The sequence below is a fragment of the Mirounga angustirostris genome, unplaced genomic scaffold, assembly GCF_029215605.1.
Source record: "Mirounga angustirostris isolate CCGP_5_RB_7025 unplaced genomic scaffold, mMirAng1.0.hap1 SCAF_7, whole genome shotgun sequence".
NCBI classification, from domain to species: domain Eukaryota; kingdom Metazoa; phylum Chordata; class Mammalia; order Carnivora; family Phocidae; genus Mirounga; species Mirounga angustirostris.
Window position 1 is genome coordinate 27,526,356 of NW_026991715.1, and position 26,371 is coordinate 27,552,726.

Genomic DNA, 26,371 nt, shown 5'->3' on the forward strand with positions numbered 1-26,371 from the left:
TCGCTAGTAGGAATATAAAATGCTTCAATCATTTTAGAAAACAGTATGAGATTTTCCTAAAAGTTAAATGTACATCTGCCCTATACTTGAAGGTATTTACTTATGAGAAATAAAAGCATGTGCCCATACAAAGACTTGTACACAAATATTCACAGCAGCTTTATTTTTAACAACTAAAAACCAGAAAGAGCTCAAATGTCCATCAGTAGGTGAATGGGTAAACTGTGGTATAACTATGAATACTACTTAGCTGTAAGAATGGTTTATACATTCGACAATATGGATGAATCTCAAAATAACTGTGCTGAGCTCAGTTGGTTGAGTTCAGATCATGACCTCAGGGTCCAGGGATCTAACCCCACATGGGGCTCCCTGCTTGGGGTGGTGGGAGGAGGAGAGTCTGCTTCCCCTCTCCCTTCATAGCTCATGCTCTCTCTCTCAAATAAATAAAATCTTAAAAAAAAATAGTAATTGTGCTGAGTTAAAGAAACCAGACCAAAAAGAATATATGTATTATCATTCCATTTACACATGATTCTCAAAAATGCAAACTAATGTATAGTGACAGAAATCAGATTAGTAGTTGCCTAGGGATGGGAAGGGCAGAGACTACAGGAAGACATTATAAAGGATCATAAGGAAACATCTGGGGTACATCAACAAGAGAAAGGACAAAAACCATATGAACATTTCAAAAGATGCAGAAAAAGCATCTGACAAATTACAACATCCAGGTTTAGGGGGAACATACCTCAACATAATAAAGGCCATATATGAAAAACCCACAGTGAACATCATCCTCAATGGGAAAAACTGAAAGCTTTCCCCCTAAGATCATGAACAAGACAAGGATGTCTACTCTTACCACTTTTATTCAACACAGTATACTGCAAGTCCTAGCCACAGCGATCAGACAAAAAAAAAGAAATAAAAGATACCCAAATTGGTAAGGAAGAAGTCAAACTTTCACTATTTGCAGATGACATGATACCATATATAGAAAATTGTAAAAGATTCCACCAAAAAGCTAGGACTAATAAATGAATTCAATAAGATTGCAGGATATAAAAGCAAGATACAGAAACCTGTTGCATTTCTATACACTAGTAATGAAATAGCAGAAGGAAAAATAAAGAAAACAACCCCATTTACAATTGCACCATAAATAATAAAATACCTGAGAATATATTTAACCAAGGAGGTAAAAGATCTGTACTCTGAAACTACAAAATGCTGATGAAAGAAACTGAAGACAACACCAACAAATGGAAAGAAACTCCATGCTCATGGAATTAGGAGAACAAATATTGTTAAAATGTCCATACTATGGAAAGCAATGTACAGATTTAATGCAATCCCTATCAAAATACCAATAGCATTTTTCACATAACTAGAACAAATACTCTAAAATTTATATGGAACTACAAAAGACCCCAAATGGCAATCTTAAAAAAGAACAAAACTGGAGGTATCAAAATCCCAGATTTCAAGATATGCTACACAAAGCTGTAGTAATCAAAACAGTATGGCACTGGCACAAAAGAAGACATACAGATCAATGGAAGAAAAAAGAGAACCCAGAAACAAACCCATGATTATATGGTCAATTAATCTATAGCAAAGGGTGCAAGAATATGCAAAGGGGGGGCGCCTGGGTGGCTCAGTCAGTTGGGTGTCTGACTCTCTTGGTTTCAGTTCAGGTCATGATCTCATGGGTTGTGGGGTTGTGCCCCACATCAGGCGCTGCACTCAGCAGGGAGTCTGCTTGAGATCCTTTCCCTCTGCCCCTCCCCCCACTTGCACACACATTCTTTCTTTCTCTCTAGAATAAGTAAGTAAATCTTAAAAAAAAAAAAAAAAAAGAATATGCAATGGGAAAAAGCTCGTCAAGAAATGGTTTGGGAAAACCAATGCAAAAGAATGAAACTAGACCACTTTCACACCATATTTATTTTATATACAAAAATAACTTCAAATTGGATAAAAGCCCTAAATGTGAGACCTGGAACCATAAAAATCCTAGAAGAGAGCACAGGCAGTAATTTCTCTGACACTTGCTATAGCAAAACTTTTCTAAATATGTCTCTTAAGGCAAGGAAAACAAAGGAAAAATAAGCTGTTGGGACTATATCAAAATAAAAAGCTCCTGCACAGCAAAGAAAACAATCAATAAAACAAAAAGACAACCTAATGAATGTGAGAAGATATGTACAAATGATATATCCAATAAGGGTTAGTATCTAAAATATATAAAGAACTTATACAACATAACACCAAAAAGCAAATAATCTAATTAAAAAGTGGACAAAAGACAAGAACATACATTTCTTCAAAGAAGACATACAATTGGCCCTCAGACACATGAAAAGATGCTCAACATTACTCATCATCAAGGAAATGCGAATCAAAACCACAATGAGATCTCACCTCACACCTGTCAGAATGGCTAAAATCAAAAACACAAGAAACAACAAGTGCTGGCAAAGATATGGAGGGAAAAAACCCTCATTCACTGTTGGTGGGAACACAAGCGATGCAACAACTGTGGAAAACAGTATGGAGTTTCCTCAAAAAATTAAAAATAGAACTACCCTATGTTCTGGTAATCGCACTACTGGGTATTCACCCAAAGAATACGAAAATACTAGTTCAAAAAGATACAAGCACCCCTACGTGTACTACAGCATTATCTGCCGTAGCCAAATTATGGAAGCAATCCAAGTGCCTATCAATAGATGAATGGAAGAAGAAGATGTGGTGTGTGTTTGTGTGTGTGTGTATATATATATACACACACACAAACACACACACAATGGAATATTACTCAGCCATAAAAAAGAATAAAATCTTGCCATTTGCAACAACACGGATGGATCTAGAGAGTATAATGCTAAATGAAGTCAGTCTGAGAAAAACAAAGTACCGTATGATTTCATTCATATGCAGAATTTAAGAAAACAAATGAACAAAGAAGAAAGGGATAAACAAAAAAACCTGAGACTCTGAAATAAAGAGAACAGATGGTTACGGGGGGGGGGATGGGTGAAATAGGTGAAAGGGTTTGAGTATGTATACTTACTATGATGAGCACTGAGTAATGTACAGAATTGGTGAATCCCTGTATTGTACACCTGAAACTAGTATGGCATGCTATGTTAATTACACTGGAATTTTTAAAAAAAATTTAAGATATTATTTATTTGAGAGAAAGAGAGAGAAAAAAAAAGCACAAGTGAGGGCAGGGGCAGAGGGACAAGCAGACTCCCCGCTGAGCATGGAGCCCCACACAGGGCTCTATCCCAGGACCCTGGGATCATGACCTGAGCTGAAGTCAGATGCTTAACCGACTGAGCCACCCAGGCACCCACCCTGAAAAAAAAATGTTTTAAGAGAAACATTTGGGGCGCCTGGGTGGCTCAGACGGTTAAGCGTCTGCCTTCGGCTCAGGTCATGATCCCAGGGTCCTGGGATCGAGTCCCGCGTCGGGCTCTCTGCTCCTTGGGAGCCTGCTTCTCCCTCTGCCTCACTCTCTCTCTGTCTCTCATGAATAAATAAATAAAATCTTTAAAAAAAAAAAAAAAGAGAGAGAAACATTTGGGAGTAATTGATATGTTAAGTGTACTGACTGTCATGATGCGTTTCACAGGTTTACACATAAGTCAAAAAATAAAATTTAAACTTAAAATATGTTCTGTTTATGAATATAATTAATCCTCAATAAAGTTACTTAAAATAACATACTTGACTGTTTAAAATGTAAGAAATAATAATGTATTGTGAGGTTTATAACATATAGATAAGAAACATGTATGATAAAAGCAGAAAGAACAAAAACACGGAAGTGAAACTGTTGCAAGGCAATTAACCTATACATGAAATGATGTATTGCTTGAAAGTAGTTGTGGTACGTGATGTTGTAAACCCTAGAGCAACCACACACACACACACACACACACACTTCCCGATTTCAACATTTACTACAAAACTATATAGTACTCATGACAATGTGACACTGCCATAGGATAGACAGATCAGTAAACAAGAATTTGTATATTCTCAAATAGACAAAAAACCCCTCACATTTATGGTCAATTTATTTCAACAAGGGTACGAAGTAGATTCAGTGGGAAAAGAAGAGTCTTTTCAACAAATGGTGCAGGGACAACTGGGTATGCACATGCAAAAGAATGAAGTTGGACTCCTATCTCACAGCAAATACAAAAATTAACTCAAAATGATCAAAGACCTAAATGTAAGAATTAAAACTATAAAACTCAATGAAGAAAATATAGATGTAAATCCTCATTACCTTGGATTGTGCAATGGTTTCTTAGAAATGACACCAAAAGCACAAACAACAAAAAATAAACTGGACTTCATTAAAATTAAAGATTTGTGTACCTTAAAAAATACTATCAAGAAAGCAAAAAGAGGGGCACCTGGGTGGCTTAGTCAGTTAAATGACTGCCTTCGACTCAGGTCAGGATCCCAGGGTCCTGGGATCAAGCCCCGCGTCAGGGCTTCCTGCTCAGCGGGGAGCATGCTTCTCCCTCTCTCTCTGCCCCTCTCCCACCTCGTGCACCTTAAAAAAAAAAAAAAAAAAAGCAAAAAAGACAACTCACAGTATGGGAGAAAATTTTTGCAAATCATTCATCTGATAAGGGACTATAAGATATACAAACACTATAACTTAATGATAAAAAGACAAATAACCCAATTTAAAAATCAGCAAAATATCTGGATAGGTATCTCTCTAAATAAGATATTCAAAGGCCCCTGAGCCCATGAAAAGATTCTTAACATCATTAGCCATCAGAGAAATTAATATCAAAACCACAATGATAGGGCGCCTGGGTGGCTCAGTTGGTTAAGCGACTGCCTTCGGCTCAGGTCATGATCCTGGAGTCCCAGGATCGAGTCCCGCATCGGGCTCCCTGCTCGGCAAGGAGTCTGCTTCTCTCTCTGACCCTCCCCCCTCTCATGCTCTCTCTCTCTCATTCTCTCTCTCAAATAAATAAATAAATAAAATCTTAAAAAAAAAACCAACCACAATGATAAACCACTTCACACCCTCTGAAACAGCTTTATTCCCAAGGAAGGGTAACAACTTGGCCATGATTTGAAGAAACTAGAACTCTCATGCACTGCTGGTGGGAAGATAAAATGAAGCAAACACTGTGGAAAACCATCAGGCAGTTCCTCAAAAGATTAACCACAGTTACTAAATGACCCAGCAAACCAAGAGAACTGAAAACATGTCTCTACACTAATGTTGACAGTAGCAATTTTCCTAATAGCCCCAAACTGAAAACAACCCAAATGTCAATGAACTGATAAACAGATAAACAAAATGTGATATATTTAGCCATAAAATGGAACAAAATACTGACAACATAACATGAATGAACCTTTAAAACATCATGCTAGATGTAAAAGATCCAGTCAAAAAAGACCACATATTGTATGATTTGATTTATATGAAATGTCCAGAATAGGCAAATCAATAGAGATATAATACAGATGAGTGACTGCTTTGGGGCCAGGGTGGGGGCTGGAGGACATAGAAGGGCGACTGCTAAATAGTATAGGGTTTCTTTTTGTGGTGATAAAATATTCCAAAATAATTGTGGTGATGGTTACACAACTATGAATATACTAAAAACCAGTAAATTGTACATTTTAAATGAAGGAACTGTATGGTGTGTATATTATATCTCAAAAAAAACTGTCACCTAAAAAAATTATGAATGGACCTGCATTCATAAGCCAGAACTATGAGCTTATGCTCATAGTCTTCTGATAAACTCAAGCTTTAATTTTACAATTAAAAAAAAAGAGGTATACTATTAAAATCCAAAAGAATCTCAAAAAAGGGAACAAAGAAAGAAAGAACTGTTGGGACAAATAGAAAACAAATAACAAATGGTACATTTAAACCCTACAATATAAAACAAACAAACAAACAAACAAACAAAAAACAACCTACAATATCAATTACTACATTAAAAGAAAATGGTTTAAACACCCCAAGATTAAATACTAGAGATTGGCAAACTGCAAAACCAAGACCAAATTATATGCTGCCTAAAAGAAACTCACTTTAAATATAAAGCCACCAAAAGATTAAAAATAAAAGAAAATGTTAAATCATGTTAATAGTAAATTAAAAGAAAGCTGGAGTGACTACATGAAAATCAGACAAAGTAGACTTCAGAATAAGCATTAATACCACATATAAAGATGGACGTCTCATAATAAAAAAAAGAGGAATCAATTTATCAAAAAGACAGTGCAATCCTAAACACACCTAATAACAAAACTTCAAAATACCTGAACTCCAAGTGGACAAAACTGACAGAGGAAACAGACAAATCCACCAACAGAGGTGCAGATGTCAACACTCTCATTAGTTGATAGAGTAGAAAGTCCGTTAAAATGTAGACAACTAATCACTCTCGACCAACTTGATCTAATATATACAGAACATATTCTATGGCTTCTGGTGGCTCAGTCGGTTAAGCATCTGCCTTCAGCTCGGGTCATGATCTCGAGGTCCTGGGATCGAGCCCCACGTCAGGCTCCCTGCTCAGCAGAGGGTCTGCCTCTCCCCCTCCCTCAGACCTTCCTCCCCTCTTGTGCTCACTCTCTCGCTCTCGCTCTCACTGTCTCAAATAAATAAAATCTTTTTTTCCTAAAGATTTTATTTATTTATTTGACAGAGAGAGAGACAGAGAGAGGGAACACAAATAGGGGGAGTGGGAGAGGGAGAAGCAGCTTCCCACCAACCAGGGAGCCCGATGAGGGGCTCAATCCCAGGGCCCCAGGATCATGACCTGAGCTGAAGGCAGACGCTTAATGACTGAGCCACCCAAGTGCCCCAATAAATAAAATCTTTAAAAAATCTTAAAAAAAAAAAGAACATATTCTATCTAGTGTACATGAAACAGTCACCAAGAAAGTTCATATACTGGCCATAAAACATTAAATTTTTAAAAACAAATTATAGCTTATATTCTCTAACAAGAACATAAATAAATTAGAATCAGTAATAAAATGATATGTGGAAAATCCTCAAATATTTGAAAATGAAACCACATGCTTCCAAGGATCAAGGAAGAAGTCACACACGGAATAAGGAAATAGCACACACTAAATGGTAATAAAATCACAACATATCACAATCTGTGAGATATACCTAAAACAGAGCTCAGAGGGAAATTGATAGTTTTAAATACAGAAAACAAGAAATGTCTACGATTAATGACCTAAGCCTCCATCTGAAGTTAAAAGAAAGTAAATGAAACCCACAGTAAGTAGTGCGCGTGGGTGGCTCAGTCATTAAGCGTCTGCCTTCGGCTCAGGTCATGATCCCAGGGTCCTGGGATCGAGCCCTGCATCGGGCTTCCTGCCCTGCGGGAAGCCTGCTTCTCCCTCTCCCACTCCCCCTGCTTGTGTTCCCTCTCTCGCTGTGTCTCTGTCAAATAAATAAATAAAATTCTTAAAAAAAAAAAGAAATCCACAGTAAGTAGAAAGAAGACAACAACCACAATAAAGGAAAAACCAAAGAAAGAGAAAACTGAAAAAATTAAAAGATGGTTTTTGGAAATGATCAATAAAACTGACAAAACTCGGGGCTCCTGGGTGGCTCAGTCGTTAAGCATCTGCCTTTGGCTCAGGTCATGATCCCAGGGTCCTGGGATTGAGCCCCGCATCGGGCTCCCTGCTTTGCAGGAAGCCTGCTTCTCCCTCTCCTGCTCCCCCTGCTTGTGTTCCTGCTCTCGCTCTCTCTCTCTCTCTCTGTCAAATAAATAAATAAATAAATAAATAAATAAATAAATAAATAAATATCTTAAAAAAAAACAAACAAACAAAAAACTGACCAAACTCTAGCTAGACTAATAAAAGAATATGAAAAGAGAAAATACAAATCACCAATATCAGGGGGAAAAATGACTTTCCTAGAGGTCCTACAGACTTTAAAAGTATCTATATTATAAATAACTCTATACCAATACACTTGACTACTTAAATGAAATGAACAAATTACAAGATTGATACAAGGAATAGCAAATCTGAGTAGCTCTATATCTAATGAAAACCTTGAATTTATAATTGAATACCTTCCAATAAGGAACACTATGGGCCCAAATGGCATCACTGTTGAAGTATATTAAAATACTCAAGGTGTGCCTGGGTGGGTCAGTTGGTTAAGTGTCTGCCTTTGGCTCAGGTCATGAACCCAGGGTCCCGGGGTTGGAGCCCTGTGTTCAGCAGGGAGTCTGCCTCTCCCTCTCTTTCTGCCTCTCCCCCCACTCATGCTCTGTCCTGCTGTCTCTTGCTCTCTCAAATAAATAAAAAAATCTTTAAAAAAAGAAAAATTCGGGGCGCCTGGGTGGCTCAGATGGTTAAGCGTCTGCCTTCGGCTCAGGTCATGATCCCAGGGTTCTGGGATCGAGTCCCGCATCAGGCTCCCTGCTAGGCGGGGAGCCTGCTTCTCCCTCTGCCTCTGCCTCTCTCTCTCTCTCTGACTTTCATGAATAAATAAATAAAACATTTAAAAAAAAAAAAGAAAAAGAAAAATTCAAGGAAGAATTAAAAGTAAATTCCACAATTCAGAAAACAGAAATGAAGAGAACATTTCCCTGCTCCTCTTAAAGAGCCAGAGCTGCCCTGATACCAAAACCAAAGATGAGAACACTACAAATAACATCTCCTAGTCCTGCCACCACTACACAGACATAATACACAAGAGTCATAAGATTTGAACTGATATCCAAAAAAGAAGAATGGTCAATAAGGTCATAAGAAGAGGTTCAACATCATTAGTCATCAGGGAATCACAAACTGAAGCCAGTATGAGATAAAACCTTTACGTGCCCAGGAAAATGGCTAAAACTAAATAAGACTGACAATACCAAATGTAGACGAGGATGTAGAACAAATCAAACTATAATATATTGCTGACAGATGGGAGTGGAGTGAGGCAGGAGTATGACACAGTCGCTTGGGAAAATAGTTTTAGTTTAGTATCAAGTTAACCTGAATTCAACATATGACTGAGCAATTCTACTTTTTACCATATAGCCCAGTATTTATCCTTGAAAAAAGAAAACTTAAGTCTACACAAAGGCTTGTAAGTGAATATTTATAGATACTCTCTTCTTAATAGCCCAAATCTGGAAAAAACCCAAATGTTAATCAACAGGTACATGGATACACAAATTCTGATATTTTCATACAACACAAATAAAAAGGAACTCAGGAATAAAAAAGAACAAATTACCAATACATTCATGAACATGGAAGAATTCCAAAAGCAGATGCTGAGCTAAAGAAGGTAAACACATATACAAAAGGAGTACACACTGTATGGATTCCATTTACATGAAATTCTAGAAAAAGCACAACTTAACCTATGGTGACATAAAACAGATCAGTGATTATGAGGGGCCAGTGGTGGGGGTGAGGCAGACTGCAAAGAAACATGAGGGGACTTGTGGCGGTGTCGGAAATATTCTAATTCTTGACTGGGCTGGTGGCTACACAGGTGCATACACCTACCAAACTCCAACTGTACATTTACTAGGTGCATATTAAGGCTGAAGGAAAAGAGGGTGATGGCACACATACAGGCAGAAAGTTACATGCCTACCTCACATTATTCACAAAAATAAACTGGGCTCAAGATAAGCATAGAAAACAAAATTGCAATTACATTAAGGTAAAAAATAAGAGGGTATGCTTATGATCCTGGGGAAGGAAAATGCTTCTTGAACAAGACATTGAAAAGTAAAAGCTTCATAGAAGAGAACGATCTACTTATTCATCAAAATTAAAATCTCCCAGACCGTAATACTTAAAAGGACTCTCACTGGGCAATGTATTTGTAGCACACAGAAGAAACTATTAGAATCCAGAATTCAAACAAAACAACACAAAAAGAACTCCTCCTGAAACTCATTAGGTGAAAGATGCAACCCCAAGAGCAGAGATTCACCTACAGAGTAAATTCACCTACAGAGAAACCACACGGATGACGATGTGTAGAGATGACAAACCTGACTAGCAATCTGGGAAATGAAATGCCATTCTGCGCTCAAAAGACTGGTGCTTCAGATAACAAATGGCGACGTGCATGCGAGGAATCAGAGGGAATATAAGTGGGAGTACTGACTGGTACAACTGATACAGAGGGAATTTGAGAATATATATTAAACATACCGTCTCAGTACTCAACAATTCTACTTCTTACTTTACACAAAAGAAACTCATATGCACACAAGAAGGCATGAAAAAGATACCACACAAGCAATGTTTATGGAAATGAAAACTTGGCAACAACTTACATACCAAAGGGAAATAATTCAACTAAAATACATTTATACTATAGATGCAAATATAAGAAACGAAATATCTGTATATGTAATCTATGACACTTAGTAACACAGAATGACCTCTAAGGCCTGTTGCTGATTAAAAATCCAGAACAATAAATCTGGGCAGAAATAAATTCAGAGAGAGAGTGCTTACGCATAATGATCACATATGTATGTCTGCAAAAGCATGTGAAAAGACTTGCAAAGGTATGCATGGAAGTTGCTCTGGTGAGATGGAAGAGGCAACACTGGGAAAGGCTATTATTAGAGGTCCTGGTCAAACTTCCACAAGGAGAATATATTCTTCTATTATTCATGTAAATATAAATTAATGTTAAAAAAAAGAAAAGCACATCTGCTGATTGTAGTTGAACTTGGAACTGTTGTCTGAGGAACCTCTTTCCACAGCACATCAGTATGGCCTGCTATGTCCAGTGGAAGGGGGGGGTCCTCAGGCAAGAGCGTGAGAAGCCCTTACCCCCTGGCAGCGCTTACCACCTGCAGCCTAGAACAGTTTGCAAGAAACACTGATGCTTTTTAATTCTCTTCCCGATTGCCTTCAAAGCTTTTTCAAGAACCTCTTAATCCAAGTCGCTCTTGATTCTATTATCTTGTTTTGTTTTCTTCATAGCAATGATCACTATTTGAACTTATATATTTATTGTCTGTCTCCCACTAGAATGGCAAGACAATTTTGAATTCATATGATTTTAGTCAAGCCATTTAGAGTTTTCTAACAGTATCAAAGACACATGTATTTACTTACCTTAGTTGGAAAAGGAAATTTGGAAGGTTCTGTTTTGCATGGTGTATGAATAGCCGTTAGAGGGGGAGGCCATGAATGCGTCATCTCCTGAAATGTAATTATTACAGTTTGTTTTCAACCAGTTCAAGGATAAAAATTACATAGCTAAAAACCAGATTTGTATTATAAATGCTGGTTTCATGATAGGTCCTTCCAAAAGTATACATATTTAATCAATAAATATTAATTAAGCACAATTGTGTGCAAGGCACTATGGGGCAGGAAATAAGATAAATAATATCCACTGCCTGGCTTCAGGGAGCTTGGAGCTAAGATGATGAAACCTATGAATCATCACAGAAATAAGCCTGTAATCAAATACAAGGTACACAGTACAATGTTACTGAAGAAGAGCATGCTGTGAGAGCGGGAGGGGCGGGTAATAATAAGAAAAGGAGCTAACATTTATTGTGTACCTTTAATGGGCCAGATACTGTGCTGTTTTACAGGTCTGTTACTTATTTAGTACTCACAATGATATTAGGAGGTAAATACCATTATTACCCTAACTCTATGTAGGATGAAACTGAAGCACAGAAGTTATTTATTAAAGGCCACACATTTGTGGACACAAATGGACACAAAATTTCATCCTAGGAAGTCTGGCTGCAGAGCCCATTCGCTGATGGGAAGTTTTGGTCAGGTGGAGGAAACCAGAAGAGAGATACCAAAAGCACACGAGAAGGAAGACAGACAGGCAGGGCCATAAGTATGATTTCATTCAATGCCTTCTGTTTAATCACATGCCAACTATGTTCAAGTGGAGATTTGGATAAGATCACAATGTGTATGTTAGAGAAGCAGGGGAAAGAAAGATATCAGATTTAGAATAAGGAAGGAGTGTTTTATTTCAAAGTTCAAAGTAAGCCATTAGGTAGACTGAGAAAATACAATAAGGGTGGTTTAACTTTTAGGAATTTACTCTGTAGCTATACCCACACAGTTAGGTAAAGATACATGTTCAAGGGGCCTACACTTCAAAAATGGAAACAACCTAAATATCCAACAGCACAGAATAATTAAATTACCAGATAGCCATACAATGAAACACCAAGCAGACAGTAAATGAGGAATTTAACTACTGATATGGAATGTTGTCCACAACGTACTGGTAAGTGATAAACAGAAATCATAGTCTATGTCCTAGTAAATGTTTGTATATGAAAAAATATATATGAAAAAAAAAAAATCTCTGGCTACGTTTGGGCAACAGACCAACAGAAGGGTTTCGAAAAAGACCTGGGCACTTGGTACAGTCTCTACTACTGGAACTTTGTAAAACAGCCCCCTGCACTGTTAATTGCTCTTTATCTTCTTACAATGCTTTATTTTTTAATAGCATTTCACTTTCTGAAATAATATTAAATAGTTGATTATTTCCAATATCCAGCAAGAATGTCAGCTCAAAGGGTGCAACACTATCATTATCACCACTGTTATCCCAAGAGCTTGATACATGACAGGGGCTTCATTAGCAAACCATGAATTAATCTTGCTTGTTTTTACAAGAAACAGTTATCATTTTTAGATTAAAATTTTCTTCTTTAAGTTTACGATGGAGTTCCTAGAAATAGTATGACTACAAAGATCAAGAAAACATGAAGGCAATTTGGACCTGCAGTTCCTTATGCACTGCATACAGGGAAAGGAAACAGAAACTCAGGCACTCTAGGTTTTCAGTGCTGGCATTTTACACCTCAAATACCAAAGTACTTTCTACAGAAAATCTATTTAACTCCATCATTAAATGACTGAGCACCCATTACACCCAAGGCCATGTGCCAAGCCCTATGTATATAAAATGAAGACTAAATGGTCAGTATCATCAAAGAGATCATCAAATGTGAGAATATCTAAGATTCTACCAGGTATTACAATGCCATGCATCTTTGAGGATTCAATGAGAAAAGATAAATGCTCTGTTACACTTTTCATATACATGGCAACTGAAAAATGCATATGCTATATGAGATTCTTTTTTTTTGCTATGTGAGATTCAAAAGAGTTATGTGATCTGATGGTCTGACACAGGGGAAAGAAGGATTACACTGGGATTCTAAGAAAAAACCATCTGTATATGACTAAAGACAAAGGAGAAACATATTTCACGAAAGTTTACTTTAAAAAGGTAAAAGAGCAAGAAAGCGTATGGCTTAGTGAAACCAATTTGACAAAAGTGGTGTTCAATAGCGAGAGAGGTTAGAACCGGCCTGTGAAAAAGGTCTAGAACGTTGAACTTGGACACTATTCTTTCTATGGGGATTAGAGACAGAGCCACTGAAATGTCTAAGACAGAAATTAACTTATGAAGACAATGGATTAAGAGAGAATCTGGTAGCAATACAGAAGACAGATGAGCAAAGCGAGGACGGTAGATTGCAATTCTTGAAGCTCAAGGTGGCAGAAATGGAAATAAAGGAGTGGCATTTTCAAGGAAAATTCAAACTGTACATGCCGTTTTGTGATTAAACAGAACATGAGAGAAAATTAGAATTTTACACTTAGAAGCACAGGAGAATGGTGGTACTACTAAGAGAAGGAAGTCTGATAAATCTGCCTTTGGATATGTTCAGTCTAAAGAAGCAGGGAGAAACGCAAATGGACACATAGCTACGAAGGAAGAGAATAAACCACAATTCAGAGGAGGCCAAGGAGGAGAGAAAGACTGAAGAGTTAACAGGTGAAGCCATAACAATGGAGGAAAATCAATATGGAGCAGAAAAAAATGGAGAAGCTAGAAAAAAGACCCATGTTGAAAAGAGAAGACGCCAAGGTTCCCAAAAGGCAGAGAACGAGAGATAAGAAAGGTGGATGGAAATAAAAACAGTGAAGCATAATAACAGGCAAGGAAGGAAGAATGAGGTTTCTAGAATGAAAAACTAAAAATTCTTGAGGACAGCAGAAAGGGCAGAGAACTCAAATGAAGCCCCCAGTGAAGGGAAAGACCATGAGCTTAGAGAAACAGCTTCAGCAACATGACGGAGACAAATGAGAGACTGTGCTGGGCTGAAGAAAGGAGGAGAGAATAGAGTGGGAGTAGCAATGCAAGTAGTCTCTCAGAAGGAGGATTCATGGTGAGATGCAGGTACAGACACAAAAAAATCAGGAGCTTATGCAGAAAGTACAAGTAAGACATGACAGACAGTTTTTCTCTACTAAGCCAAGAGCACTCACTGTCACTCATTAATCCACTAGACCTTCTCTTTTTCCAACTGACAACTTTTTCTTTTCCCAGAAAAGGAATGCACATTTTGGTCATGTGTTGGTTTTAAACATATTCCATCCAACACTCAAAGTGAGCTGTATTAGGAGGAGGTCTTTCATTGTAGGAACTGACCAGTAGGTACAAATGAATTAGAAAGCAAGCTATCTTCAATGAAACGGTTTGACTGGTAATTACTGATAAGCCTTAGAAAGTACTGTTGCATTTGGTTTCTTCCTCTTTTCAAGGCAAACTATTATGACGGGAATTTGTTTTACTTAAAAATGAAAAACAAACCAAACCAGTTCTTCGAGTGCAGGTAATTATTAACAAACCAAATGACTCAGAAACTAAGTATGAAAATAGGCATAACAGAGTCAATTATTTTTTACAGACATAATGAGGTTTCACATGTAAGCAATCTGCTGCCCCAGATCCTTTGTGAAATATCGGGGGGAAGAGGGCAAGAAGATAGCAGAGGATCATAAACAAAAAAGACAAAGTATTAAAACAATAACTTACTTTAAGAATTTCATCCACACAGCTCACGTCACCAGAAGCAGATGCCTTAAGAGGAAAAGAGACACACATTAGATTTGGGGTCATTTATCATTAGATTTTTATTATTTGTTGCACAGATTCAACAACACTATTAGAAAACAAATTAAATTTAAAGACCTATTTATGATCCCACTATTCTAAATCACAACACTAATTAATCTTTTGACAAATTTCCTTAAATGCAAATTTTTCAAGCTCTAAAAAATTTTAATCACCAACTGTACAAGGATTTGAAGAACTTTGTATTTATCAGAAGTTTTGAAAAATCTTATCTTTCTTATACTTAGATTAGAAATAAATTTTTAAATGTTATTTTGCGGATGGAGCAACTTGTCAAAAATTTGAGTTTATTTATATACAAAATATACCATGATACTGAAATACATTACTTCACATAAACTAACAAACAGAATAAAACCAGCATTATTGAAAGAATACTTGTCTGGAATATGATGGACATTTTACACAGTTTCCTTAAATCACGGCAAAGTTGTTTATTCTAAAGCACAGTCAGGAACTGGAGAGCTAGAGTTTATACTCAAGTCTATCTCCAAGGATCAAGTTGTTTGAAGAAAGAACAAACAACCACTTCACTATTCTCTTCAGAGGAGTAATTAGATGACAACTGCCATGAACAATGAGTTTCCTAAGGCCACAGGAAAAATTTCTAAATGTTCTTAAAACACCATTTCACCTACCCTTGACCCCTTCCACAACCGTTTTAAGCTATGAACTATGTGATTTTCATACTTCTACGAAAAGTACAAAGACTACTTCTAAAATTTTTTCTTTTAAAAGATAAAACTTAAACTATTTCACAGTGAATACTCAATTTCTTTAGTTATTCTGATGCTTTGGCATGCAGTTATAAATACTGTAAATTTCAAACCACCACTATGAATCTAGAGCAGCTGTCTCAAACCCTTAAGTGCAAACAGAGAAAAAAAACTCATGGCATCCAAACCACACAACATTACCATCTTGATGGACGCCCCCCCCCCCAAATCCCAACATTCACTACAATGAACCACAGCCCACATCGCATTCATGAGTATCACAATGAGAATACAAGTTATTTTTTTAAAAAAAAGAACACAAGACGTATTCTTTCATAAAATCAAAAGGAGGAAATCTAAGGTATTGATTTCACAGATCATGCTTTTATTCTACGACTGTCATCTGAATATTTCAAAACAGTGAATGACATTTTCTCTACTGCCCAACAGGGGAAGCTAACAGGTCTACTGATCACTTTGGAGTCAATCACAAGTCTTATTTTTAAACTTATCTATACCTTATTAAAACTGAGACAAAATTTAAGTTCAATTATAATTTCATAGTAAACTGCTTCACAGAGTCGTAATATTAAAAGCTCTAAAGGGCTCCTGGGTGGCTCAGTCGGTTTAGTGGCCAACTCTTGATTTTCGCTCAGGTCCAGATCTTGGGGTGGCAGGAGGTTCTCTCTCTCCTTGCCCCTGCTCCTCCCCCTGCTCTCTGTCTAAAATAAATGGGATAAATTAAAAAATTTTTAAAAAGGCTCTAAATGTGTAACTTACATCCAATGGTTGGGAAGGTATTTTCAGCTTGGTGAGATGTGCTTTGCTACTGGGCTTCAGTTCAGTCATGCTGTTGCCATGGGATTGGCTGCTGTAGTGCTCAGAGGACAGCTTTGGTTCCATGGACTCCTGTCCATCCATGGGCCGCACATAGGCAGTGGGTTTCTGTAACATTGAACTGGACTTTGACATCAATGAAGGTGGGAAAGACTGATTTGAATGCTGCCCACTTGAAAAAGGTACACGGGAAGGAGAATCCCAGTTTGCATCAGGGTCCCGAGGTGATTTGGAACGCTGATGGTCCTTGCTATGGTGATCATTCCCATGAGACCTGGAATGACTGGAGCTTAATGAAGACACAGCCTGGGGTTTTCCAGGGCTGGAAGAGCGTGATTTGGAGTGTTCCGACCCATGCTGGCCTTTTTTCCGATTACTGCTTCCACTACTGCTGTATGAGTCACGGTCATGCCTCTGGCCACCACTGCTGGTGCCACCGCTGCCACCTGCACTGGTCCGCTGGCTACTGTGTCCACTCTGCAAGCCTGAGGACCGTTTCTGAGACTGAGAAGTACTGGGTGCAGGTCCTACTGGAGTCCATTTGCTACTCTGATGAGAGGTCCCATGTCTCTGTTCAAAGAAATTCGGGTTCGATTTTTCATCTGCTGTCGGCGGTACTGTAGGCTTGGGAATTGCAACAAGCTTTGGTATAGATCTGTCTCCTATGAAATCCTTCATTTCATCGTAATTTCCAAGCATACTCTGAATACGACTTGATAGCTTATCTTCTTTGCTAGTCTACAAAAAATTGTAAAATAAAACGATAGAATTAGTATAACGGGAACTAAAAGATGCTTCTATAAATGGACTTTCCAAACTTCAAATGCAAAGGGGTTTTTCAAAGGGAGGCCTTGTATCTCATACCTTAAGGTTAACATCTCAAACGCAAACTCCAGATATATAATTTTTATAGTGGAAAAAATGCATCAAAAGTGAAAAACATTCATGCAAAAACACAAATACTCTATAGGATATTGAGAAGTATGTACAAAAGTTTCCAGAAGGGAAAAAAATCCAAATTTCACCAATAAATATACTGAAACAGTAGTAGAAATCTTTTGAAGAGCAGGAAAAGTAACGGGCCTTTATGTAGTTAAGTTCTAGGTGAGCAAATTAGCCAACACTCATTATTTTGGCAATGTAGGAAAATATTTTATTCCTCGAGTTCAATGTTATAGTTAAAAGGAGAAATAAAAATTTAATGAAACATATTATACCCAACTGACCTTTTAAAAAATTTTAATTCCTTCTGTTACTGTGACTAATTAAGTTAATAAAAGTCAACAACAAATTAAGAATGGAAAATCTACTGATAAAGTTTCAAATATTAATTCTATTAATTCTGAGCAAGAAACACTCCAAGTTTTGAAGTCAATGGTACAGAGTGTAGGTTTTAAAAATCATTCTTGGATAATAAGAAAGTCCAAAATATCCACAAGCTTTAGTACTCTTTCACGTTCACAAACATGAAAGAGTGTAAGCTTACTGATTGCATTAAACAGGAAATCAAGACAGAACCACTATTTATTCTGAGGTTGGCATGAACTGATAAGACTTTAGATCATTTGAAAATCAGTTTGACCCCTATTAAACAAGAGGGGGAAATATATAGCAATTTGTAGACAACATCAAGTTCAGGAATCAAATGTAATTACAAAATAAATGGTTGTATGATTTGAAGATTCTGGACCAAACTCCTGGAGTTTTTGTGAAATGCCTTTAATCCCTAATCCCAAACCCCAGGTTTCGTGTTATCATGTTACACTCATATAAATGATGTCAGTGTAACTGCCTTTAAATGAAAATCCTTAAGAATTTGTAAAACATGGCTTTTATGGGGCGTCTGGGTAGCTCAGTTGGTTAAGGGTCTGCCTTCAGCTCGGGTCCTGACCCTGGGTCCCGGGATCGAGCCCCGCGCTGGGCTCCCTGCTTGGTGAGGAGTCTGCTTCTCCCTCTCCCTCTCCACCCCGCTTGTGCTGTCTCTCTTTCTCTCTCTCAAATAAATAAATAAAATATTTTTTAAAAATGGCTTTTATAGATCTCACAGCTTCTACAAACACCAAATGTTACCAGGGTAAACCTAGAATATGTTGTTATATTTATATTTCATCAGAAAAAAGTCTAACACACTCTCCATCTCACACCATAAACCAACGGCCATTACTGCTGCGATACCATCATACACAGTATAAGTCTTCAAAATGTAAGGGTAGATCAAACGAGCCAAAGCCAAATCAAACATTAGAGACATCTGTGGCCACTACAGCCACATTAGTCATCAGAAGTGACATCGTTCAGTGTTTTATGTAATCCCAAATCAAGTACAATGATAGTTACCAAAATAGCTATTGGTCCACTTTACTGAACATCTCTGACAACAAGCTTTTAATCTAAATTGGATATTGTTCATTAAGCCCATAAAAAAGAAAGATAATTTAGTATAAAACAGAAAAAGGAACCGGACTGATACTGAAGACACATTTATTCAAATACAGTAGCAGTCACTGATATTTAGTAATCTAAATATTTAGTAAACTAAGTAAGCAAATGGCAAGAAACAAGGGAGAAACAAAAGAATCTCTGAAAAAGTTGTCTTTGACATTATGTTATACCCAAAAGAACGTAAGAAACAGTAGACGATCCATACTCATTTACAAAATTTTAATTTAATTCAGAAAGGTGAAATGCCTGCCCAGGGTTAGCAGTAGAGCCTGGGATGTAGATATCAATGTCTGAGCTAATCCAGACCACATTTTCAAGAATATGAGATAGCAACAGAGGTAAGGGAGGAAATTTGGGTTTGAGGATGACTTTAGGATGCTAATCATACTGTTTCTTGATCTGGGTACTGATTATATAAAGTTGTTCATGTTGTGAAAATCTTTCAGCTAAAACACTTGTTTTGTGTACCTTTCTGTATGTATGTTATACTCCAATGACAAGTTTACCCCAAAAGTGTACATTCTCATTTAGAGGAAAGGAAAAATGTTAAATGGAATATATGATAGTAACTCTTTTCTACTATCAAAATTCAAGCTTAAACACTTGAAAAGCAAAAATGTCACACTGTTGGGGGTAAAAAACCATTCACAGGACTACTTACAACTTTGTATGGCTCGGCAAAGAGAGGAGAGCTAGGTGGGAAGGCGTCTTCGCCCTGCTGAATTTCCTGATTCCGCCTTTCCCGTTCTTTCATACGCAGCACATTTCGGTCTTCACGGTTCATGTTGCTAAGAAGAGAAACACAATCTTTGTATCAATCACAAAAAGGAAAATCAAAATTAAAATGCTCTGTACTCATTTTGTGAGTTTAATGCTTCATTCGGAGATTCCCTTTCGACTTCCAAGTAGCAGCAGGCATTAGTGCTGAAGTTGGGTACTGGTAATGGTTTTACCAACTAATACCAATAGTGTCTGGCACGACTACTGAGATAGTAAACACTAGCCCAGAGTATTAGGATCCACCCCATTGAAACACTTAACCTTATCAATTTTTAAGTATTCAGCTAGCTAAAAGTCAGTTAAAACTTAAACATTCAGATAGATGGAAGGTTGTACTTCAGCCCAAATCACGATTCCTACAAGCCTTTTGCGGCCCCCTCTTCAGAAATCTAACTACTCTTTGCCTTCAGTGGCGCACAAACCCGCTCCCACCTACCACTCCCTCCCCCCCGGGGTCCAGCGCTTTTCTCTACTTTGCATCTACCTTATCTTGATTTCTTTTTGTCCCAAACACAGCTTCCTTGGTGTCCATCCTTATGGCAGTTTGACCTCAGCTTTGCTGTTGCTCTAGATTCCCTAAAAAACGACATTTCTGCTCTAAATACAGTAATATTTCAATCAATACCTCAATAAATGGCAAAACTGAGGCTTTCAGTAATAGAATCTAAAATTAACTTGGGTTAGTAATAGTAGTTGAAACTGTACTGAAAAAGAAAGTCTTTTGGAATGGAGGAGAAAATGAGGGTGTCATTTCTATAAACATTACGGCATGTGGTATTTTCACTAAGAACAAACTAAAGAAGATAGTTTGTTTATAGCGGCAGGGACTTATGGTTAAATAGATAATAATGAAAAAGGTTGTCGAACCCTGGGATAAGGGATTACCAGGGACTCTGCAACATTCTTCCCTGGAGTTAGAGTAAACCATCTATCTTGGTTTTGTCTGAGGGGAAGAGGGGCCAGGGACGCAGGGAGCCCTGGTGGAGACTGAAGGAAAAAACCAGGTTATACTTGTAGAGCATTTCTAGCCTTATGATTCATAAATCAAATCTAGTCGGAAAATTAAAGTAAATCAAGATTGGAAAGAAACTGTAACTATAAAATCACAATGGACAGCAGGGGCGCTTGGTTGGCTCAGTCAGGTAGGCATCTGCCTTTGGCTCAGGTTCTGATCTCAGGGTCCTGGGACTGAGGCCTGTGTAAGGCTCCCTGCTCAGTGCGGAGTCGGCTTCTCCCTCTCCTTCTGTCCCTCCTCACTCCCCCCTCCAACCCTGTTCGTGCACTCTCTCTTTCTTAAATAAATAAAATCTTAAAAAAAAAAAAAAAAAAAGAATGGACAGTAAAACCAATATACTCTTGAGGATTCTTAGGTGGTTAGAACAGTGCAAGTAAACATTCAAAAGTAAAAATTTACTATCAAAGCAATTAATATTTAAAAAATATTCTAAGTGTTCCAAATGAATTTTCAGCTTTTTCTATTTGCATAATATTCTAATAAACTTAGACAAGAATATAAGCTATTTTGAGGTATTGAAATAGTATGTGCTTTCTTTGGTCTCCCTGGTACTTAGCACCACACAGAAGCACAAAAAGTATTTGATTCTTTCGGGATGCCTGGGTGGCTCAGTCGGTTGAGCATCCAAGCTCAGGTACATGAATCTGGCCCCACTTGTGTTTGGGACTCTCTCTCTGCCCCTCCCTCCCATTCCCATCCCCACTTGCTCGCTCGCTCTCTCACTAAAATAAATAAATAAATCTTTTAAAAAAAGTTTTTGATTCCTTCTTTAATAAATACTAGAAAATATCTATACTTTGGTATTCAGAGAGTGAAACCAAAGAACGTATATTATCCTCCAGTACACTTGAACCAACTAGTAAGTGTATATCACTAACAATCAGGTTTCAGATAGACCTCTGCAACTATGGTGCCGCTGCATATGAAGTTATTTGTATCCTAAGAGTCTAAGGGGCATATTAAATACTAATTTCCTTGCATTTCCTAAATTCAATTCCTTAAAAAAAGAAATGCCTTCCTTAAACTATGATTTAATTAAAGTGCTAAAATAATGCAAGAAACACTTGTACAGAGTGCCTGGGTAGCTCAGTCACTAAGCGTCTGCCTTCGGCTCAGATCATGATCCCAGGGTCCTGGGATTGAGCCTTGCATTCGGCTCCCTTCTCAGTGGGAAGCCTGCTTCTCCCTCTCCCCTTGATTGTGTTTCCTCTCTCGCTGTGCCTTTCTCTGTCAAATAAATAAAATCTTTACAGGAAAAAAAGAAGAAACACTTGTACATTTATTGTAGAAATAGATCTGATTCCCACAATAAAATTCCTCCTATAATCCAAAAAAAAGTGTTCTCTATTCTTAAACAATGAAAGTCATCTGACTGAATATTCCTTTTAAAAAGACTGCCAAGAAGCAGAACAAAATTAAATGACTGCTTATAAGAACCAATATCCCAGTTGTAGCTCTTATTCTCTAATTTTTTTCTCATCTGCCTTATTTTCACATCTAATTTATCAGATCCACATTTTTCTCCCATGTCTTTAAACATTAGTATCTGCCTAAGATAAAGTTTGCCACAAAGCAATAATTCCAGTAATCAATGTGAGCTCCCCTAAAATTAACATGAAATTTAAATGAGTCAGTTTGAGATATATCTTTGTTGTATAGGCAAACCTATTTCATAGCATTTCCCTCAGGACATCTGCAACTACTATACTGAAGAAGAATTCGGTTAAAATTAGCTAATTGCTACAACAAAACAAAATCTGTGGGACTACCAGAAAAATAATTTTTAAAAGAATATTAGCAAGTAGAAAGGAGAGTTCTCCCTCTACTTAAGGTAAATTGTTTTAAGTGTCCATCAAGTACTTACATTAGGTTGATACATTTATTACAAACAACATTCTATGGTGTAGCATAATGGTGTAGCAATTTCATTGCTACAAAATGGAGCAAATGAGTATACTGAGATTTTTGAGGATCCAAGCATGTTACTATGAGAGATGAGGGATACAAATATACAAAGGAATAGGGAGAAAAATAACTTTTGGGGATTAGGAGCTAGAAATAGTACTATGAACACATGCTTGTATATTAAAAAATCTCTATCAATCTACCGATCGAGAGAAACAGACAGTCTCCATTTCTGTACACTGAAAGAGTCTAGGAGCAGGAACACACCAGAAGAAAGAAGCACGCTCAGCACCCAAATTCTGATTTTTTTTAAAAAAGATTTTATTTATTTATTTGACAGAGACAGACAGACAGAGAGGGAACACAAGCAGGGGGAGTGGGAGAGGGAGAAGCAGGCTTCCCGCTGATCTGGGAGCCCGATGCGGGGCTCGATCCCAGGTCCCTGGGATCATGACCTGAGCCGAAGGCAGACGCTTAATGACTGAGCCACCCAGGCGCCCCCCAAATTCTGATTTCTAATATCATTTCCTACTAAAGTGGAATAGGACTTCTTGGAAAAAATAGTTCATTCCAAGGCTGCAGCAGAGGAAGTCCGAAGAGATCTTAAAACATCTTGTTTCAACAGCAAGAAAATTCACAAAAACAGATGGAGACATCAAAAGGGCACGGGAACCAGACTGAAGGTGCTCTCACCAGTCAGCTTTAGAAACATGAGCATCAAAATAAAGACAAGAATGGAATATAACCAAATGAGCAAAAAAAGAATCCCTGGGGGGCGTGTGGCTAGCTCAGTCAGTAGAGCGTGCTACTCTTGATCTTGGGGTCATGAGTTTTCAAGCACCATGTTGGGAATGGAGCCTAGTTAAAAAAACAAAAAACAGGGGCGCCGGGGTGGTTCAGTCGGTTAAGCAGCTGCCTTCGGGTCAGGTCAAGATCCTAGCATCCTGGGATTGAGCCCAGCATGGAACTCCCTGCTCAGCAGGAAGTCTGCTACTCCTTCCCCCGCGCTCTTGTGCTCTGGCTTGTGCACACGCACTCTCTCTCACGCTCTCTCTCCTTCTCAAATTAAATAAAATCTTAAAAAACAAACAAAAACCCCCCAAAAAACACAAATCCGAGTCCAGAGTGATAATAGCAAAAAAATAAAATGAAGAGAAATAAAGCAGGGAGTAAATGCCCTTCTTTAGAGAAGAATGTCAACTAATAAATGCAGAAGAAATAAAAGAATTAGAAAATCACTTTTTTTGTGACCATTAAAGTAATAATTGAGGCCAGAATCATCAATGGGAAAAAAAAAACCCCAGCAATAAATGCCAAAACCACTGGGCAAAAAGTTGGGGGGGGGAATGGAATCTTCAGTATCATCCCACAGACCCATTAGAAAAAAATCTTTAAAATAGAGAAGTACAGGAAACAATATCTTTAATCAAGCAATCAGACTTAACATTATCAATAATGCGATAAAATGATATCATGTGCCTTCTGATGCGATACACTAAAGATATATCACCACCTAGGTATTCTTTCCGCTAAAAATTTAACCTGAATCTAATCAGGAACAAGCAGACAAAGCTTAAGTCCGCAAAATTGGCCTGGACTCTTCAAAAATGCCTGTATCATGAAAACAAACAAAAAAAGAGGCTAGGGATTTCTTCTATATTCTTATATATTCAAGGAGAGACAACAACTAAAGGCAATGCATGATACACATACTGTATCTAGGGAGGAAAAACTGTTTGTGAAGGGCATTATAGGGAAACTTTGGGACACCTGAATATGAATGGTATTTCAGATAATCATATCAATGCTTAGTTTTTGAACTATGATAATTGTATCTGGTCATATAAGAGAATGTTCTGGGTTCTCAGGATGTACAAAACATACATGGGTGAAATGTCATCATCAGATCTGCAACTCTCAAATGGTTCAGCATCCATCTGAATATAGATCTAGTGTGTGCAGATAGTGAGTGATAAAAAGAGAGAGGAAGAGTGTGTGTGTGTGTGTGCTTGCATGCAGGGAGGGTGGGGGGCAGGAAGGAGGGAGAGGACAAACAGACAAGAATAATGGAGCAGCAGCAACAATTACAATAAAAATATTGACAAGTGGTATATCCAGGTGAAAGGAATATAGACATACACTATATTATAGGTTTGAAATTTTTTTTTAAATGTTTTATTTATTCATGAAAGTCAGAGAGAGAGGCAGAGGCAGAGGGAGAAGCAGGCTCCCCGCCTAGCAGGGAGCCCGATGCGGGACTTGATCCCAGAACCCTGGGATCATGACCTGAGCCAAAGGCAGACGCTTAACCATCTGAGCCACCCAGGCTTGAAATTTTTTTAAATAAAGGACGGAAAGGGTGAGAAAGTTTATATAGTAGAGTACTAGCGGTCTTTTCTAGCATTTTTCAGCCTTGGGATTTACTATCAGATAAACTGTCTCTTCTCAGGGCTTAACGTATTTCTCTCATGTCTAACATGTGCCCCTTCCTATCTCCATGTTCAAACTGATCATCCAATTCTCAACTCCTCCTCTACGTCACTGTTTATTACACTTGAGAAAGTGTAATACTATTCTTGGCTAGCAAGGGACACCATCAACATGCCAAGCTTCAGTTTCCCTAAAGTAAAGAGGCCTGCCAAATTTATCTAAGGCAAGATTTAATATTTATTAAGTCTATTTATTAATTTAATAAATGTGCAATAAGCATCTGACATATACTTAGCACTGAAGAGAGAACAAGAAGAATTTGTCATAGTAGATATTAATATTTACTATAAAATCATCATTATCAAAATAGCATGATAGTGCACAGAAATCAACAAAATGATCTGAAAAATAGAAGCCAGAAAAAAACTCAAAGATACACGGGATTTTAACAGGTAACAAATCAAATTCAATGAGAAAAGAATGTCTTATTTAAAATGTTCTAGGGGTGGGCACCTGGCTGGCTCAGTTGGTTAAGTGTCTGCCTTCGGCTCAGGTCATGATCCCAGGGTCCTGGGATCGAGTTCTGCACCAGGCTCCCTGTTCAGTGGGGAGTCTGCTTCTCCCTCTCCCACTCCCCCCTGCTTGTGATCTCTCTCTCTCTCAAATAAATAAATAAAATCTTTAAAAAAATGTTCTAGGGGCTCAGTCGGTGGAGCACGCAACTCTCGATCTCAGGGTTTTGAGTTGGAGCCCCACGGTGGATACAGAGATTACTTAAAAAAATAAAAATAATTTGAAAACAAATAAAATGTTCTATTTAATAACAGTAAGAGCCAAGTATTTTTCAAAAATGATATAGTCACTGGGGCGCCTGGGTGGCTCAGTCGGTTAAGCGTCTGCCTTCAGCTCAAGTCATGATCCTGGAGTCCCAGGATCAAGCCCCGCATTGGAATCCATGCCCAGCAAGGAGTCTGCTTCTCCCTCTGCCCCTCACCCTGCTTGTGTGCTCGCGCGTGCTCTCTCAAATAAATAAATAAAATCTCTAAAATGACATACTCATTAAAATGGTGAAGTGATATTTCAAACTCAGGAAAAAAAAAAAAGGGAGGCTCCCGGGTGGCTCAGTTGTTAGGCGTCTGCCTTCTGCTCAGGTCATGATCCCAGGGTCCTGGGATCGAGCCCCAAATCGGGCTCCCTGCTCAGCGGGAAGCCTGCTTCTCCCTCTCCCACTCCCCCTGCTTG

General features: G+C 37.9%; 1 protein-coding gene across 2 annotated transcripts in view; it reads right to left on the reverse strand.

Annotated features, from left to right (window-relative positions):
• The window catches only part of AFF4 (ALF transcription elongation factor 4), an 86,833-nt gene that overhangs the window by 40,826 nt on the left and 19,636 nt on the right, over positions 1-26,371 (reverse strand). The window contains exons 2-6 of one of the 2 annotated variants that reach the window (XM_045892550.3): positions 20,264-20,355; positions 19,661-19,787; positions 16,501-17,295; positions 14,906-14,950; positions 11,143-11,229 (exon numbers count right to left, since the gene is read on the reverse strand). In XM_045892550.3, coding sequence (XP_045748506.2) covers positions 11,143-11,229; positions 14,906-14,950; positions 16,501-17,295; positions 19,661-19,783 — 1,050 coding nt within the window. In that variant the 5' untranslated portion in view covers positions 19,784-19,787; positions 20,264-20,355. The remainder of the gene's footprint in view (positions 1-11,142; positions 11,230-14,905; positions 14,951-16,500; positions 17,296-19,660; positions 19,788-20,263; positions 20,356-26,371) is intronic. The other variant, XM_045892542.3, reaches the window with a different exon arrangement.